Source organism: Carya illinoinensis, chromosome 13 (genome assembly GCF_018687715.1).
Source record: "Carya illinoinensis cultivar Pawnee chromosome 13, C.illinoinensisPawnee_v1, whole genome shotgun sequence".
Classification (NCBI taxonomy): Eukaryota; Viridiplantae; Streptophyta; class Magnoliopsida; order Fagales; family Juglandaceae; genus Carya; species Carya illinoinensis.
The window spans coordinates 27,641,021-27,660,627 of NC_056764.1; the positions used below are offsets into that span (position 1 = coordinate 27,641,021).

Below are 19,607 nucleotides of genomic sequence, written 5' to 3' on the forward strand. Positions count from 1 at the left end.
CCGTTTTTTGTTCAACTTTAAATTTCATGACTGCAGCAAATGAAAGCCCCAACATTCAGAAGTTGATTTCCCTATAAAAAAATTCTTCGGGTTTGTGGAACATTTGAAAGAATTCAAAACGAAAGTTAAAGTTACTACATAGCATCCATTTTCGAATTGTACTCTTAGATTTATTTTAGCCTGATATTTCTCAAAGATTCAAAATAGAAAAAACACCTGTTTAGAAAAGCATCAAAACAGATGGCTGTGTGTGGTATATCTTTAACTTTTATTTTTTTTTGCAAAAAGAAAATTCAAAAAATAAACAAAAACAGTCTATGATAAAATGAATTAACAATCCCGTTGAATCAACCAAAAACTAGAAAAAACATTATCACAGAGGGAACACCTATACTTTTCTTGGATATTATATGAATCTGGCAGAATAGTAATTAATCACAAAAACTTCTATGGAAATCATTGCGATGAAATATGTGAGTCGAGAAGAAGGAAGAATTAGATCGACCTGTGGGCGTGTGAAGAAGCAGAGGAATAAGCGCTCTCTCTCTCTCTCTCTCTGCGCTACAGAGTCGGGACTCCAGCAGCCAGAGCAAAACCTTTTCAGCAATCCCTCGCACAGAAAATGAAATGAGAAAATTAGGAATTACGTTTGACTAAAAAAGAATAAAATGAAACTAAATCTATATGGTTCTATCAAATTGATTAAAAAACACTTACGAATCGATAATCCAAATTGGTTACAAAAGAAAACTCCTCTTTAGATTCAATGAAATTAAAATCCAAATGTCTCAAATCCAGCTAATGACAGCATTATCTCACCGTTGGATATTGTGACTCTAGCAATAGCAAAACAGAGGACCATATCACTCCACAATCAATGCACCGGGACAATTGCAAGACAAAGGAAAACTTTGTTTGGAAGCCCAGCTATGTATACTCTGTTTTATACGTACGTTTAGCTTGTTGTACAGAGCCTTGCTATAGGCTTCATATGTAATTGCTTGTATATAAGGAATGGAAACATTTTCTTTATCTCCCATGTGAGGTAGAATTTCTCAAGAGTTCTTTAGCTAATAGATAAAAAACTAAATCATATCATATAATAAAAACCGATTGCAGATTCAATCCATTGATGCGAAAGAAATTAAAGCCAATGTAAATTTCACATAAAACTAACAGATCAAAAAGTAAACAAACATAGATGAATTGAGATGTAGAAAAGGAATCTGAAGTACCTCTTGCTGTTGCAGGGGAACAACAGCTCCTGTGGCCATCTCTTCTTGTTTCCATTGGGAGTTCTAGCAAAGAATGCCTCTAAAACTCGACAACAGCGACGAAAACATTGGGAGACAACTGTTGCGCGCCTCTCTCTCTCTCTCTCTCTCTCTCTCTCTCTCTCTCTCTCTCTCTGAGTTGTTTTGTTTCTTTCTCCCTGCAGGCACAGAGTTTTGCAATTATGGAGGAGCATTGTAAAAAGAAAAATACGAAATGAAGAAGATACGAGGATTCCAACCTCTACGTATCCTTCATTTGAATATTGTAGCCACTATTATATTTCTCAACGGGTTTTTAAATTTTGAAATTACCAGCCGTTAGTAGTTTTAAAGTGCAACTATGAAATACTACGGGCCAAAATAATACCGTTCTCTACGGTTACTGATTTTATGATCTGGGAAGTTCTAGCCGTTACTTATTTAGTCAGTCTACTTTATTTTATAAAGGATATGATTAGGACTCAGGTGTAACTTTTGTTTGTGGGGGGGAGTTTCTGACCGTTGGATGGATATCAAATTGAAATGACTGGGCTATATATATATATATATATATATATCCTTATATGCAATTTCCACTGCCTGATTTATGAGCATTCGCAAATTTGCAGAATGGTTCAATCACTATTCTGTTTCTGCTTCAATGGATTCATGTCTACTTTCAAGTTATTTAAACCTTTTTCACATAGTTGTACATAAGGTTAGTTTCTACTTGTGTACTTGTGAGATACAATGCAAGTCTGAATATAAGATGGTTCCCATTTTTTTGAAGTTTGGTATGCTTGTTAATTTATTTCTTATTTAGGTGTGCACAGATGGGAAGCCAAATCTCTCTTCATTTGAAAGGAAAGTTACAATTGGAGAATTCTATTGTATGTAAACAATGTTCCCTATCGACACCCCCACAATTGACGTGTAATTTTGCCTTTTTTTAAAAAAAAAAAAATTCCCTGAAACTCTCGTGAAAGGGAAGAAGAAACCATTTACGAATTTGCTGCAAACTTTTTCCTTCGCTGTGTTGGGGAAGTTTTTCTCAACCAAAAGCTAGACGGTTTCCGAGGTCAAATTAGACTGCCAAGTTCAATGGCTTTCTTTTTGCTCGTACCTAGATCATTTCTGATTTGTTTTCTTGTAGTCGTTGAAGTTGCTCCGAGTACTCGCTGGGCCGCTTTGGTTCCTTCTTTTCCGGATTTTTGCTTTTCTTTCTAGAGAAGCGCTTCCGAACGGTCCGGCTATTAATTGAAGAATAACAACCCTCCTTTCACCTGTTACCATATCAGTAAATACACAATAATCTCAATAGACTTCCCCACATAGAATCTCATCTTCCCCCCACCTCTTTGCCACCCCCCCTCCTCTTTGCACCGAAAGAGAATGATCCGCAGACCATCACCCAAATCTACTTCTAGATCTACCTGGTCTACTCGTTGAAACCCAAATCTACATTCACTTATTCATATTGAAGTTGAAAGCCCCATATTCGAGTCTGAATCCCATTCTCCCACTTCGGACACAAGCTTATACCATAATCCAGAACTAGAAAGCGCTTAATCTCGAAAGAAAAACCAAATTCATGCTCCCATTACTTCAAAACACTTATCGAAAGAAGTTTGAGTACAGTCCAAATTCATATGCTCATATTAATTTTTATTTCAAAGCATGCAGCAAATCGATGACTCTCCTCTTTTCTCTAAGGTTTCTTTTCCTCTTTTTACTTTCTTTCCACCTTTTTTTTCTTCTAGTAATTTGCATGTAAAAGGGTAATTGCTGACTGTTGTTTTTATGGGTATGAAAAAATTGAGATTGCAGCCTTCAAATTTTAGTTCACAAGACAGAGAGAGGTTTTTGGAGATAGAGTGGGTGACTGTCATGAGAGGCTCAACTTGAGATGAAGCAGTGCGAGAGGGCGTGTGCGAAGCTACGAGAAGGGGGTTCCGTGCAAGAGCCGGTGCAACGTTGCAAGATGCCCAGATAAGGTTCCGTGCAGTCTGCGAGAGAAAAACCAAAGGGGGGGTCTGAAATTAGAATGTGATTTCCACTCTGATGTAGTGCATCCACAAAATTATTGTGATAGAATGCCTATGTGTCACTATATTATTGGTAGGCTATTATTTTAGTAAAATAAGCCCGACCGGTTTGTAGGATTTCTCTTCTTTCTAATTAAGTTTTGGTTTGTTTTATAGTTTGTTTGTTTATTGATTTATTTATTATCATTGGGTTTGACTGCATTGAGTTTTGGATAAGGAAAAATATAGTTGCAAACACAATTGTGCACTAATATGTGCACCAATGTGATGTGATTGGTCAAAAAGTAGAGTTTATTGAAAACAGTATTAATTTAAATTTTAAGTATGAATAAATCAGTATTGGTACACAGATTAGTACGCAACTGTGCTTGTATGTAGCAAAACTCTTTGGGTAATATTGGCCGACGGGGATCTTATAAGCTGCTTGGTTTGGTTGCTGACAGAATGTGGGAAAGTGGGAGATAATTAGACCTGTGTCTTGTGAACTCGGCCATAAAGGTCATTCTCTCTCTTTTTTGTTAAGACCCGGATCATTTCTCATTTGTCTCACTTTTTTTTTAAAGGGTTTGGGCTCTTTTTTCTGGTTTTCATTTGTTAATTAGGTCGGATTCTAGGTGGTATTGGCGGCTATTGTAGAGAGATTTTTTTGGTGTTGAGTACCTCTGTTAGAAAAATGATCAAGTTCGATCCTCACGTTTTAATTACTGAGATACTGTCGAATGCACTACTTTGATTTCTTCCACTCTAATTTTTGTGTTTTTATGGTTTGTTCAGAGTAATTTTATTGAATATTATCATGTTTATTTGTTCTGTTTGAGATGGGTGGTTTTAATACATATACATATGGCTGCTGAGAAAATTTGGAGAAAATGATGTTACATTACACTCAAAAATAAAAAGTGAAGAAAATGTAGGGGAGGAATGAAATTAGGGAGGTCTAAGTAAAACTAGGAAAATAAAAGCCCCTATTTACCGTATTCCTTGAACTAATTATTGATTTATTTGTTTTTCCTTGGTTTTACTAGCAATAGCAAGGCTTCAAGGTTGTTGATTGTGGATTGTTTGAAGGATTTGATGACTGCTGAACTGGGTGGGTCTTAGATAAAGAGTTACTAATGAAGCTGATAATTTAGAGTTACTAATGAAGCTGGTAGACCTGTGCAGTAGGTTGTGTAAATAATTCATTTTCTTTACTCATTCACAATCGTATGTCGGTCCTGTAAATCCATACTACCCACCATTAATGACGTCTAAAAATACATATCAAAATCCAAACGTCTACCATGGGTTGATGTTTTCTATGTTTTAATAAAGTTTATTTGACGTGCTTTTGAATCTAACAAATTACATAATTGCAACATCCTTTTGAGCTAAATATGCCCCACCCTCCGTTGAGTAATTCGAAGGATTTTAGGCTAGTTGAAGATTCATTCTAGGTATATTTCTCTTAATTTTTAACCAGTTTAAAAAATTAACATGTTAATTTGTTTAAAGTCATTCAATTTTTTTCTAACAACATGCTTGGTTGAAGCATCTTCTTATGCCACCTTATATGCCCTATCCTCCATCAAGTAATGGAAGGTTTATATTAGTTTCCGAATTGTATCTGTGAGAGTGGTATTTGTAGTTTCTTGTAGTCATATTGCATATGGATGATTAGGTTCGAGAATGGATTCAGGCAGTTGGTTGTTCCGTTACCTTCAAAACTGTTTATGTCTTGTCAAAGCTTATTTGGGTTTCAAAAATGCTAAAGGCAAGCGCCTGATGCAAACGGCATCCAGTCGGCATGCCACGTCATTTCAACTTTTTTATTTTTAATGAATTGCAATGTGCGATATTATCATGTCCCTTCAAATTTACCAAATCACCCCGCAGGTCCCTTCAAATTTTCGAGTTGTGAAACTGCACATAGACAACTTTTTACTTAAATAACCGAACTACCCTCATGTCCATGCCTATGAATCTTGTCAACAAAGCTGGGTAATTTTTTATTTTTTTTACTTAAACCACCAAATACTATATAGCTGGCCGAAGATGAGAAGCACAAATTACTGAGAAGCAACTCACGAAAATGAAGAAATCAGCGACATGAACTCAACCACTTGAAGCTCGAGCTCAGACGCACTTAAAAATAGACAACCTCGAGTTGTTAAAGACCACACCAGTTCAAATTGTCGAGCCGAAGACCACAAATCGCCAAAGAAAACCAAAGCACCAAAGCAAGAGAAGCACCAACACAAAAGAAGTCCAAAATGCACTCAAATCGTCGAAGATGATAAGCACCAGAGCAAGAATATGAGAAGCACATATCGCCAAAGAAATTTTCTGGTTGAAGATGAGAAGCGCAAATGGCATTCTAGCCCATGGAAGAAGATGAGAAGCGGGAATGGAACCCAAAATGCATTTTTCGTTTCTTCTTTTTTATTTTTTTTAAATTAATCGCAGCTGCCACGTCAGTAGTCTACGTTAGCCGACTACAAGACAACTGTAACTAGCGATTGAACATAGCAGAATTGTTTTGATTTTTACATGTTTTTGCAGGTATTCATGAAGTAAGTTCACACGATCTGATGTAGGGTGGTGTCAGAGTTTGTTGTTGTGGCTTCCTATTAAAGTTTAATCATTACTCCTTTTTGTGTTCCTTTTCTAGTTTATCATGAATAAGATTTTCCTCATTATGCAAAGTATAGTTGATCTGTCTTTTTCTACCATTTTTTAGATCTGGTCTTGTGGCTTTGTGGTGCAAGCTTTGATTGACAATAATTGACAAGATTGGAAGCAAAGACATATTTTGATTTTCATTTGCCTATATATTTAGCTCATGTCTAACTTTAGCACCCTATGTGGTTGCTAAGCATGCACTGATATCTGTATATATTGAGAGAGACAAGATTGTAGATGAATATTGTAAGTTAATTCCACTTGAAAATGATGAGGAAATTTGGCAACTTTTTGGTGATATTTGTCTCCATATGGTTGTTTTCTTCATGGCCATTAGGACAGAAATCTAGAATAAATCTGTGTGGCACCTTCATGGCCAACTTTTGTGGGGTACTACAATAAATTATAATTTCTAGCTTCAGATTTCATTGCCAATTAAATCTGTGGCTTAAGGTCTAAACATGTACTTTAGCTTCAGATTTAGGAGATCAACTCATATGCACAAGCTGTTTGGTAAACTCAACTTTTCATTTAACAGGTTAATTTAATGAACCTACATATACCCCTTTTGTACATCATAACCAAAACATAGGGAGAGTACAATTACAACTGATCCATTTAAAAATAATCTACTCCATACATCGTGTAAATTTATATACAATTTATCCGAACCAAGCTAAAACTATTACAATTGTGACAACTTAGTACAAACACAATAATTTTCATTTTTCCTTCTAAAGGGCTCTCTCTCTCTCTCTCTCTCTCTCTCTCTCTCTCTCTCTCTCTCTCTCTCTTTGAATTTCATACTTGCGTAGCAATACGTCATCCCACATCTTCCAAATTTTATTCTCTTATACAAATGTTCTCATCTAGCAAATGAAATATATCCGCTCAAACGAAAAATTCACATCTTGCTTCTCCCTATACACAGTACGAATATTTAAATAAAATGATAAATCAAACTCAATATGCTAATTAACCTGATAAGTTACTTTACCATGTTATACTTTAGGCAAAAGAAATATTTCCTTCCAGAATTTTTTCAAGTTTGCAATAATAGTGCTTTCAAACCATACCAACATGTTAGTTTCATCACTAAATCATCAACTACAAATGTGGATGAGTTGATCACATGTGTGATTCAAGACTGCACCAACAGCAGGTACAACAGGAGTGTGCACATAACAGTTGCCCACTTGATTTGTCATAGGGACCACAGCCTTTGCTCGGAAATGCTGGTCACTCTGCATTGTTTGTCCTATTTCCTACTTAACTGCATAGTCCACATAAATGAGCAGTTTGCCTTCTGCACTGGTAATTATTCACAATTTCAAATTGGACGAAGGTTCCTAAGGTGATGTGACCACTAGCTAGTTAATTATGGTATCGACATTCCGGAACAAGAGAGCCATTTTTCCAAATAAACAGTTACCATCATCTAATGCTTCACCTCTTTCAATGCCTTCTTATGGATTAATGCAACCAAAGGCAGTTTCCAAAATTCCAGCGTCCCAGAACTTAAAAAAAAACTACTTAACAGGTTTAAGTAACTGACGGAAATACTCAGCCTGTAATGGAAGGCACTGCTAATGAAGCAAATAATGTCATATGGAGCAGGAAGGGTTGCGTTCCATCCTTAACAAATAAGATATCTCTTCTTTTAGTCATCTTTCTTTTTTTTTTCATAGGAACCAAGCATCCGGAACAAAGTCCCTTTTCGTCATCCTTATCTAAAGGATAATAAAGTTTGGTTTATTTAATATTGGTTTATTTAATATTAACTAATCCGAGACAACTGAAGCATTTACCTTTTTCTTTTTTTAACTTTTTCTGTTTTAAAAAGAGAGAGAGAGAGAGAGAAGTTTTTATTTAAACGTGCAAAAGGCACAACCCTAGTTTCCAAGATGTACAAAAGAGAGACACCTGGTCCCATCTAGAAGGAAAGAGATGCAAGAAAATTATGGAAGGTCCATTGATGCCGGTAGAAACAGTAAACAGGAACAGAGTATCAATAACAAAAAAGAATAGTTTAGAGCTCTCTTAGCATCCGTATGCAGTCCCAAAGTTCTATCGTCCATTTTCTTTGTAATATACAGGAGATAAATAGGAACTATCTTCCACAATGCTGCAATTTGCAGGCAGGCTCCTAGTCCTATTGAACTCGTGATCTCACCCTCTAACCCATGCTTTGAGGAAGAAAATTTCATTTGAGCAAATTGGCATGATCATTCATGCATTACAAAAAAATAAAACAGTTCACATGCATTCTTATGGTAATTGTTGTAATAAACATCCATCTACAATCACCACAAGGACACATTTAGAATCTGATGGAGAGGTTAAAATCTAATGTAACACAACGAACTTTGCAGTTATAACTTATGACCCATCAAAAATAGCATGACTTACAAGCACTATACGATACATGAGATAGAAGACAAAATGGAGATTATAAAGCAAATTTCATGTGAAAATAAACAAAGCTACAAACATTTTCCCCATCAAGTAATACTACGGTCCATACTAAAATTATTATCTTCACCGAGGTGGGTTCACATTTTTCGTGAAACAAATGAAAATATTCTAAATATTAGGTGAAAACAACAGGACATACAGTACAATGATTACATTTTGTTTCTAATTCTTTCCGCACCCTGTTTCAGCCGAGAATATAACCATATAAAGTTGAGCTCTTTTTATTCATAATCTGATGCCAAGAAAACAATTAGATTCAAAGAAATGAACTCTGATCACCAACGATGAGACAGAGAATCAAAGAGATAAAGTGTCACCCGTTTAAAATGAAATTACAGTATAAAACGAAAGAACGCCACCAAGCGAACGCGGTTCATCATGTAGTTCACAAAAGAAGTCCACAGCATCTTGAATTTCCTCCTCCAATCCCAAATCTACAAGAAAAAGAACACAACTTCCACTGCAAAAGATCATAGAAAAAACAATAGAAAGTCAAAATTTCAACTAAAGCAAGACAGAAAAACACACATCTCTCCGTTTAAATTGCAGATAAAATTAAAGAAAATAAAATTTTCATTGAAATAATATCAGAATACAGATTCTGCTTTGAGTTGAGCCTGAGAAAAGAAAAACCCCCAAAATCCAACCTCTAGAATCAATTTTCATTCCATGTTCCTCAGCAACTAAACAGGTTATTAAGTAAAATTCACAAATGTTACCTAGGACATTGTGAAAGCTCTGTAAGGAAAATCTTCTCTCTTCATGGCAAATTGTTAAGGACTGTGAAGGTGCTGGAGTGGAAGTATGGCAGTGAGCAAGGTGTTGTGTTCATGAAGAAGCTGTGCTCTTGTTTAGGAAAGGGAAGGTCGTTGCGGGTAGTTGGCTTGGCTTTAAGTGGAAGCTGGGAACGTTGTTGTTTTCATATGCGTTTTAATTGATTGTGTTTTAATAGAACATTGTCGTTTCATACATTTCCTTTCAATAAGTGTAACGTTGTTGTTGTTGTCATTATGTAATGAAGTAGTGTTGTTAGTTGATAAAACAATGTGTTTGTAATTGATTCAGTATAAATACAGTTACTTGGAGGGAAAACCTTCAACGTGAATTCAATAAAGTACTGAACTCTTTTTTCCCTCTCAATGCTCATCTTCTTCCTCTGAACCCTAACTTCTGGAGAGTGACTTTCTCGAATTAGTCCATTCGGGTCCATTATACAAATCTCTTTATTGAGTCCGTCTTCTGCATATCTCTGGACAAGGGGTTCCCTTTCACAAATCTCCACAGAGAGAGAGAGTAAAATCGAAGGCCAAGGCATAATCGATCGTGTTCTGAGCATGAATAAAGCACAAGGAGATTAAGGCTTTTGTGAGAAATGATTGAATCACAGAGAAGAGGAAAGGGGGAGATGAAGCACAAGTGAAGGTAATGGGGAGCTCCAGAAGAGGGAGGGAGGTCTGTGAGGTCTGCTTCGGAAGAGATGGCTAGATGGCTATTGGCTGGTTTAGGCAAAATCGGTTCACTTATTAGCCAACCCGGTGTAGCCACCTAAGGGTGTCGAGTGTGCTAAAAGCTATAGAGGTTGATGAGAATAATTTCTCTTTTATAAATACAGAAACTGACTTGTTCTCAAATGTGCTTCCAAGTGTAGAAATGTTAAGTTGTATAAAGGATAAGTCCAGGATCATATTCCACAGGGACAAATGATTTTCAAAGTATTTGTGAAGGCTTATTGTAAAAATATGATGATCTAAAATGCTAGGTAAAAACACTTTTTGGATTTTTATGTTTATGAAAACAATAAGCAAAATGGGAAGTGGTATATTCACAATAGAAGATGTATGAAAATTGGAATGTATGGTTGAGCGTGGAGCGTCTTGGATTTGTGATTATATTTTGAAGAGTTAGCTAAATTATGAACTATTTGACTTCTAAAAATTAAATGATTCAAAAGAGGTTAAAATGAGATTTAAACTTTATCAAGACAATATACTTCCAAAAAAGATATTGAAATAAAACAATTTCACAGAGTCAAATTATCAAATACTTGGGTTACAGGTCCAAGCATCCATTGCTTCCACGATTTACTAGTTTTCTGGGCATTACTCCTCTCATATTAATCCAATCAAGGCCTTAATAAAGCGAATTATGCAAGTTGAAACTCAAGTAAACATGCCAGGTCTTAATAGAAAAATACCCTCACTAAGTGTCAACCAAAATTCATGTAATACTTAAGTGATGAAAATCCTTGATTACTTCAAGGTTTTGATGTTCCTAGTGTCAACAACCAAATAAGAAATAAGAGTAAGAGATTTATCAACTTTCCTCTTTGAATTTCGATCTCAGCCAAGCAAAAGTATAAAATTAACATCATAGAAAATATAGCAAATCATGAAAAATAGTAGAGATTATACCGCAACCCAAGCTATAAAAGATTAGCCAATCATCTTCCTCTAAAACTAACAAAATAGTGGAAATGGAAGAAAACCCCTAGAACCATATGAAAATGTCTTATGAATGTAGAAAATAAAATGAAAAATTAACTAACTCCTTCACCCGAAAATCCTTCTTCCTCTTATACTTGAAATCTTCTCTCTCCCCTCTCTCTCTCCTTGCCCTCGATTCTCCCACTTCCATCGTGCGTAACCATTTCTATTTCTCTGCTTCTTGTGGTCCCCAAATTTTCAAAGTAATTGCACTTGTGTTATTCTACCGGGTTTCATAGTGAGTTGGTTTCTTCTCAGGTTGCCTTCTCCTCATGGGCTTCAACTATGGACATGGGCTTGAGTTATTGAGTTTGGAAATGCTTAGCTTCGCCTCGTGGACGCTAGCCTCTATTTTATCTCTTCATAGATTTAGCAATTATGTAGGCCTTGGTTACGAATTCCAATGGGCTTCACTCCTGTAATGGCCAAGATTCAAATATAAATTTACTTAAATGTTAGTCAACCCCACAACATAATGCTTCTGTATTTAATTACAGGTAAAGTATTATTTCACATGTCAAACAAAGTTAATTCATATTATTTAATTAATATCCTTCATTTAGCAGATAAAGTTCACTTAACCCACTATATTAAGAGTACTAAAAACAACATATTTAACCATTCATGAGGTCTATCTTATACATGAGGAAAAGTATTAGACTACTAACTAACGATTAAATTCATATAATTTTGTGGAAAGGGGAGTTAAAGTTTGTTCTATAGCTACAAGACTTGGTGAAGTGAAACTTTTTATGCCCCAGCCAAACTCATGCATTCTATGCATTCCTCTCTATACGGATTGTACGTAGCAAACAACCACCAAGATTTAGTTCTAGATGGTTTGTTTTATGAGCAATATGGGTCAATAACAGGCTTTTCTAGATCCACTAATTTGTACAAATGTTGTTATTCTAACTTATGCAAATTGCATTACAAACCTCATAACTACTAGCATTTGAAGGGGACGGCAACTCTGCAACAGTTCAGGTTGACAGCAACTTGAAGTTACGTGGGCAACAGTGCAGGTTACAAGGCATTTGAAGAGCCGGCAGCTTAGAGCATTGTCCTCTACCTCCTCACACAATTCCCCTCTACTAGGATTCCGTCCTCTAGAATCTTCTTAGCTCAGTGCATCGTCCTCTACCTCACGCAACCCCTTCTGCTAGGATTTCATCCTCTAGAATCTCCTCTATGCACCATTTCGATAGTAGCTCTCCAATAGCACGATTTTCTTCTACGTGAAAAGGAAGGATTCCCTCCTACGTACAATCCCTTTGTTTTGATGAAACAATTCATTTTTGCCATAGTGGGCGTGCACGTGCAAACCTCTATTTTGGGGACTACAAGAAGAAGAGTTTTGCTACATACAAACACAGTTGTGCGCTAATCTGTGTATTAATACTGATTTATTCATACTTAACATTTGAATTAACACTGTTTTCAATAAAATCTACTTTTTGACCAATCACATCACATTAGTGTACAAATTAATACACAATTATACTTGCAACTATATTTTTCCCAAGAAGAATTTCCTTATTAGGAAAACAAGCAAAGTTCTTTTTAGTACGCAATACCCATAGGCACACCAATACTGACATGACAAGGGCATTTTTTTATTGAAAAAAAAGAAGCGAGAAGAATGTGACCACACGATTCACAGAAAAGGGCCAAGGAATACCAACTTTCATGGCAGTTGAAGCTCGTCATATAATCCCTTCTCAGTTAATCACAATTAGGTACAATTGGTCTCCATAGCCCTTCTTCACTCAGGGTCTTTTTTCATATCTCATGGTGGCTTTTCCTTGTTTTCTATGGCTTACTCTACCTTTCTGATTTTTTGGTTGATTTTTTTCAAGGTTTGTCAAATATGCAATTGGGTTTTAACCAATCATTAGCATATTGCAATCTGGTTTCTTCTCAAACTTTCATGAATAAGGCTGACAGTGGGCTCTCCTACACCATTCTTGATCAGAGAAAGCGTCCTATGGATTTGTTCCATGAGCTTAATGCTTTGACAGTTCCTCAAAAGAGATCCAAGGCATCTCGGCTGTCGTCTTTTCTTGACCAAGACATCATCTTTCAGGCTCAGCAACAACAATAGGCAGAGATCAATCGATTTTTTGCCCAATATGTAATTGTCTATTCTTTGCTCTGTCTTCCAAATTTTTTAAAGTTTTTCCCAAGAAACTGGTGAAAAGGAAAAGGGAAATAATTGTTTTATAGTTTTGACTCTCTCTCTCTTTCTCTAACCTCGTCTAGGCTTTCGAAACTATCCCAAACCATCAACGCCGCCATAGAACCACAGATAATTTGAGAGATCATAGCCATGCATTGCCTCCAGTAGCTTGTCTCAGTGCTACATTTCTGCCACCAAAATAGCATTGCCCACCATGATGTGGAGCCTCAAAATCTCCTCCTTGACAAGGACGATAATCTGAAGGTCTCGGGCTCTCAAGAATGGATTACTCCCATTTGATGATAGCAATATCGTAGCCATGTACGTAGAAGATTCACCGCCGCGATAGATCAATCTCATACAAAGAGAAGGGGAGAGAAGAAAAGAGATGCTAGAGGGTGTGGTTCAGTCAATTGGAGAAGAAGAAAAGGGGAGGTTGGAGAAGAAGAGAATGGGAGGTTCGGCTTAGGGGGGAATGGAAGAGAAGGCATGGAACTTAGAGATCAATCCCACACCAAAATGCAAAATGAAGCGTTTTTGTTTGGCCAGGTCACATTTTGGTGCTGCTTGCATTCAGACTTTTCCAAAATATAAACATGTATAGTAAGAACATACTTTTATATTGTCGTTTTAAATACTAAGATATTTTTGTTTTAAAATTAAACATAATAGTGCAGGAATAATAAATATGACATCATACAAGTTTATTGAGCTAAATAAAGTTTTATATAAAATCTATTATTTAATAATCAATCATAATTTTAGTGAAAGATTTATTTATATACAAATCAAGTTGGATTCAAATGTAGTCGAATCGATCCTAAGCAACTTATCAAGTAATCTTATTTATTCACAACGCCACTCTAAACCATAATGTGACTTGAGTAATGGCGATCTTACCATGCAAGCACTCGCAATCCAAATGCAAGTTGGGTTAATTAGGTTGGTGGTGGGTTTGGGAGGAGAGGTTTGGGGAGTAGGATCCCTCCCCTCATTATCCTAAGTCGTATATAGGATGGGGAGAGGGGTTGACCCTCTTTTCTTGTTACAATTTAGGTATAATTAAAAGGAAAATTTTATATACCATATTATCATTCTACTTAATAAAATGTAGCATATTTATCATCATTGAACGATCATTTATTACATACTTTCTTTATTATCTAATGATGATGAATGTGCAACATCTTACTTAGTTAGATGAAAATAAGATGGGAGTATAGTGTATAGCATTACTCTAACTAAAATTTTATAAATCATTTCTCTTTAATAAATGATCGAAATTTTGTTTTCATGAACAATTTATTTACATACATATTAAGTTAAATTCGAGTTTAGTTGAACAAATCTCAGGCAATTTATCAAGTAGTCTTATTTATTTATAGTTTCAGTCTCAATTCTAACTCGGCTTGAGTAGCTAGGATCCTACCTGGCCAAGAAAAAAATATTTATCAAAAAATGAATACCAATTTAAAAATAAAAATAAAATAAAATAAAATAAATAAAATAAAATAAAATAAAAAAAAGAGAAAAATCATGTTTCCTAGGTTGGAGGGAGGGGTTGCCTCTCCACCCTGGTTACATCCAAGCACGGCTTGGGTTTGACTCTCACTATTCAACGAAGATTTTGCACACCAACGAAAATGGATTGACTGTATTGGCCAATCACATTAATAAAATATCTAAAAAATATGTAAAAATAATTGTTTGTAACAGAATTCTAACCTCTATATGTATATGTGTATTATAAGTTCTCGTTCTAATAACATAAGCATGGTCTCATTCAATAATATAATTATGATCATCTTATTTACCCAGGATTATCGAGAAAAGAAAATTACTACAAAACAAAAAATAATTAAGATTATGTTCAATTTTCCCCATCACTTGATTTTGTCTAGAACTAGCAGACACAATTTCTCTATCTTCCAAATTCAATTATCAAGGGAATAATTAGATTACAAAAATAGCCTTTCAAAATTAGTTTATTCCTCCATCAAGAAAAAGATTCAAATCCCTAAAGGAGAAGCATAATCTCCACCAAAATTTAAAAATTGACAATCCTCTTATATCAAAAGAAGACAGATGCGCGTATCGATGAAGGGTATAGTGGAGGAGCATCCACCATTGTTTTAAACAAAATTATCGTACAAAATATCAAAAGGTGAAAGGTTTGGATAGCAAGTTAAGATAAAATAAATTGAGATGAAAGTTAAATAAAATATTATTTTTTAATATTATTATTGTTTTAAAATTTAAAAAAATTAAATAATTTATTATATTTTATGTAAAAATTTAAAAAAATTATAATAATTAAATAAGATGAATAGACATAACTCTAAATTCAAACGGGACATGTTGCATGTGTCATCCTTACCAGGATTCAGGATACAAAGCTAGCCTATACAAAGTAGCTAGTGAAAAGTTACATCATATATCATGCCTAGACGGAGTAGCACCATATCGTCCAGGTAAAATAACCTTATCTTTTAGATCCTTATGCTAACAAAGAATTTAGATAATGAGTTCTGCTAGCTACACAAGTCAATGTACCAATACAACACTTATTATGGAATTCATTATAATAATAAGAAATTAAAGCATTAATATTAATCTAGAGTACAGTTAAATATAGTTTTAGGTGAACAAGTCACGCATGCACTCTCTTTACAAAATAGTAAAACCAATTATTAAAAAGCGAGACTCTCCTATGGGTTCTCAATTTATCAACTTTTAAAAAAAGAAACATACAAAATTTACATCTGCTGTACATTTTTTATGTTAATAATATATATCGTATACATCAAAGAGACTTGTAAACAAATGCTTATTTATACACACTATAAGAGAAGCGGACTTTTATGACTAAAATTTAGTAACCAAAAGGATTATTTCCAACGATTTTCGTAGAAAATAGTTCTTTTAGTCATTAAATTTTGATCATAAAAATCGGTTTCTTTTGTAGTGACACATAAAAAGGGAGAAAACGGGTGGTCTGATGCCACTAAACTTGGGTGTTGTAGCCACTAGCCATGTACTCATGCAGGTTGCTAACATGTTGGAAGCAATTTCAGACACGAGATTGGGGCTTCATTTGGATCCTTGAATGAGGTTAGCTCATCTTAATTGGGTTCTGTTTTAGACCTATCTCAAAATCTAAATATAAAACTCTCAAATAACTAAATGTCACTTAACTCAAAACATCTTTACATGTGTGACTTATAACATTTTTCAATTCAATACATATTTATCATGTAGGACCCATAACCTTTTTCAACTTCTCATAAATATATCTAAATTTATATTAACATCTAAACTCATCTTAGGTGAGTTCCACAAAACTCACTCTACTATTTCAATTGATTACTATTCATAAAGAAATCAACTCATATCAACTAATTAGCTCAACATCCAAACAAAGCCACCCCATTTGAAACTTGGACTCAGTTTAGTTTAACATTCAAACACCAAATTTTCAAATTCCTAAATTTATCTCAACTCAAAACCTTACATGTAAAACTCATAACCTTTTTCAAATAAACAACTCTTTATATTCAGGATTCACAATCTTGTTCAACTTTTTACAAATACATTTAAACTCATTTTAATATCTAAATATATTTAAACTCATCTTAAATAAGTTATAAAATTTATTTCACAATCTCAACTCAATATTATTAATAAATATTTAAAAATTCATTTCAATTCAGCTAATAACACGTTTTAAATTTAGAAAAATGATATTTATAGTCGTGATTGTGCAAGCGTCACGTAATCTTTTTAAAAAAAATTAATTAATACGGGAGATATATTAAAAAAATATAAAATTTTTAATCATAAATTTTACTTTTTTTTTAAATAATTATGTAATATATGTATATTTTATAATTGTATATAATTTTATAGAAAGTGCATAGATGCATTGCTTTAGGTATATTGTCTTTTCATGGTTGAACTAGACGTTTCAAAATCTTGCCAGGTGGAAAAGCAGTGAAAGGATGACACGTGATGATGGGCAACAGCTGTCCGCATGTCTAAAAAGGTTGACTTGTTGACACTTTCAACCACTATTACATTGTTTTTTGGTCTTTGGATTGTTACATGGACCACTATGCTAGACAACGACTAAAGCTCTTTCTCTCTCAGATAAACATCTATATATATTCATGTTGGGAATCCATGGCAGTGGTGTTGTCACAACAGCAAGGAGCACGGTACAATAATATGATGGTGGGTTGGACCCACAATTAAGGTACTGTAACTGCTTACTGCCTTACTTTGGGAGAGCTTCATGTGACTTTCAGAGTTTTATACCCAACATCAGTTGCTTCCTAGCTTCACCACCCAAACTCTCAACTGTATATGCTTTCAAGCCGTGTGTTCATCTCTCTCAACTATGAAGCGCAGCCTGCATTCCAATGCTCTTCTCCTCTTCCTGCTGATACTTATTTCCATCTCAAAAATATCAGCCCGTACCATAGCAACCCAAAAAGGTTTGCTATTGCTTCTGTCTTTGTTTAATCTTCTTCATCTTCTTTCGGTTTACTGCATTGAAATACTGGTTTGGATCCCTTTTCAGGACAGGAGACAGTGAAGCTCAACGAAATCAATACTTCTGGAGGTCCTGATCTTGTAAAGTTGGAAAGCAATGAATTTATGAATGTATGCTCCTCCTGCTACTACTTCTCTATAAAACTTTGAACTGTGTCTCACAATTTCTTTGGATCTTGAAATACTTCGCAGCAGCTCATGGGAGTGGAGGATTGTAACAAAGGAGATGAAGAATGCTTTCAGAGAAGGATAGTTTCAGAGGCTCACTTGGACTACATCTACACCCAGCACCACAAGCCTTGAGACTCCTCCAAAAAACATAAGAGTTCCATATCTTTTTATTGACATGCAGCCCTTTTCTCAATATTTCAGGATATGATGTGTTTCCAGGATGTAATATTTCACATATATTTATATATATATATATATATATATATATATATATATAGAGCTTTCTTTAATGGGTTTGAGATTGTAATTTCTCTACAACACAATGCAAGTGTCACGCATATGTTTCTCATCTTGAATTTCTAGGCTGATTTTCTTGACATTGTTGGAATAAGGATCAGACTCCACCTGGTTTGAAAAGTAGCAGAAAGCTTAAGATCCATTGAGAGATGTAACGAACTGATACAAGATTTTGTTTCAACTTCCAAAAAATTGCACGACGAAAGCCATGCAGAAACTTCCAAAACTTGGTAGATGAATTGGGGATTAGACACAAACAATTCAATAAACAGTTGGCAATTGGGAAGTCAGCCATTGTGAATTTCATGTTTTCAACTGCATTTACTTTCGCCAATTCAGGTTCGATTATACAGTTTCAATACAATCCCAGAATTCACGTGTAGTGTAAGAGGGGGCTGGGGTAAATGTTTTTGTTGTATGTGTTGTGGACGTGTTCCGCACCCGTTAACACCTCCCGTAAGACTGACTACACGAAGAAAATCAGAGAATGCCTAAATGGTATTAAACGCCTTTGATGCCTAAGTTAGATAATTGATATAATCTTTTAGTGTTCTCAAGGCTCAACTTAAACTTACCTTAGTTGCAAGTTCCCTCCGATATTTATAGACTAGGAGAGGGCTGGCAAGCTAAGGCCTGTGTAACAAACCAATCCAGTCATTTGAACTCCTCTTTATCCTTTTCATCCCGCTTGGGTTGCTTATATGAAGGGAAGATATTTGAATTTTCATGTTATGATTATATCACTGCTTTGTCCGCCATACACATACACATCGGATGCTTGGGGCTTATAGTTATTTTCCAATTGGACTGGCTAGGCCCTAATGTATGGGTTATCTTTATCTGGTCCCTAGGCCCTAGTGGCATGCGGACAAGCCCATTGCGAAGAGGGGATGGTCTTGTAAGGGTGTTATGTCACTATTCTTATGGGGTGCACCTAAAAGTATGGTCAAAATCAACCCCAACGCGAATGCTAACATCTCCACTATAGGGTATCTGACCCAATAAGTATAGGAGCAGCATCTCCCCTTGTTTGGTTTGGCTAAAGAGCGAGGGGTGCGCCAGATACTCCTTGAGCTGTGCAAATTCCTTTTCGCATTCAGCGTCCCAGTCTTGTATCTTTCACACGACCTAGAAGAATGGTAAGCATTTGTTTGTTAACCTTAGACACGAACATGTTGAGCGCTGCTATTCTCTCAACAAGCTTTTGTACCTTATTCAGGTTTATTGGTGGGTTCATTATGATGATCGCTTGGGCTTTCTCAAGGTTAGCTTCAATTTCCCTTTCTTATACTATGAACCTTAGGAATTTTCCTAATTGTACTCTGAAAGCGAATTTCTTCGGGTTGAGTTTCATTTTGTACAATTCTAATGCATCGAAGGCCTCCCTTAAATCCTCTACATGATACTTCATCTCTTTGCTTTTGAGTAATAGGTCGTTAGCATATACCTCCGTGTTTTTCCCAATCTGTTTCATAAACACTTTGTATACCTA

The 19,607-nt window shown here is 35.2% G+C and overlaps 1 protein-coding gene and 1 long non-coding RNA gene across 3 annotated transcripts; one reads left to right on the top strand and one right to left on the bottom strand.

Annotated features, from left to right (window-relative positions):
• Positions 1 to 8,516: 8,516 nt before the first annotated feature.
• On the bottom strand, positions 8,517 to 11,277 carry LOC122290828. The gene is made up of 2 exons (XR_006236563.1): positions 10,980 to 11,277; positions 8,517 to 8,894 (listed from the first exon to the last, which is right to left on the bottom strand). It is a non-coding gene; the product is annotated as an uncharacterized LOC122290828 (long non-coding RNA).
• Positions 11,278 to 17,289: 6,012 nt separating this feature from the next.
• On the top strand, positions 17,290 to 18,245 carry LOC122291425 (putative phytosulfokines 6). 2 transcript variants are annotated; one of them, XM_043099135.1, is made up of 3 exons: positions 17,290 to 17,589; positions 17,676 to 17,758; positions 17,843 to 18,245. In XM_043099135.1, the coding sequence occupies exons 1-3, from the start codon at positions 17,493 to 17,495 to the stop codon at positions 17,948 to 17,950; spliced, it is 288 nt and encodes a 95-aa protein (XP_042955069.1). In that variant the 5' UTR covers positions 17,290 to 17,492; the 3' UTR covers positions 17,951 to 18,245. The 2 variants fall into 2 exon arrangements, with proteins under 2 accessions (XP_042955069.1, XP_042955068.1); XM_043099134.1 differs by having other exon boundaries at positions 17,295 to 17,589; positions 17,840 to 18,245.
• Positions 18,246 to 19,607: the final 1,362 nt, after the last annotated feature.

Excerpts from the sequence above, each read along its gene's own strand:
- LOC122291425 (XM_043099134.1), top strand. The coding sequence starts at position 17,493 with ATGAAGCGCAGCCTGCATTCCAATGCTCTTCTCCTCTTCCTGCTGATA. Across the intron at positions 17,590-17,675 it reads TACCATAGCAACCCAAAAAG|GACAGGAGACAGTGAAGCTC; the intron begins GTTTGCTATTGC and ends ATCCCTTTTCAG. Across the intron at positions 17,759-17,839 it reads AAAGCAATGAATTTATGAAT|CAGCTCATGGGAGTGGAGGA; the intron begins GTATGCTCCTCC and ends AATACTTCGCAG.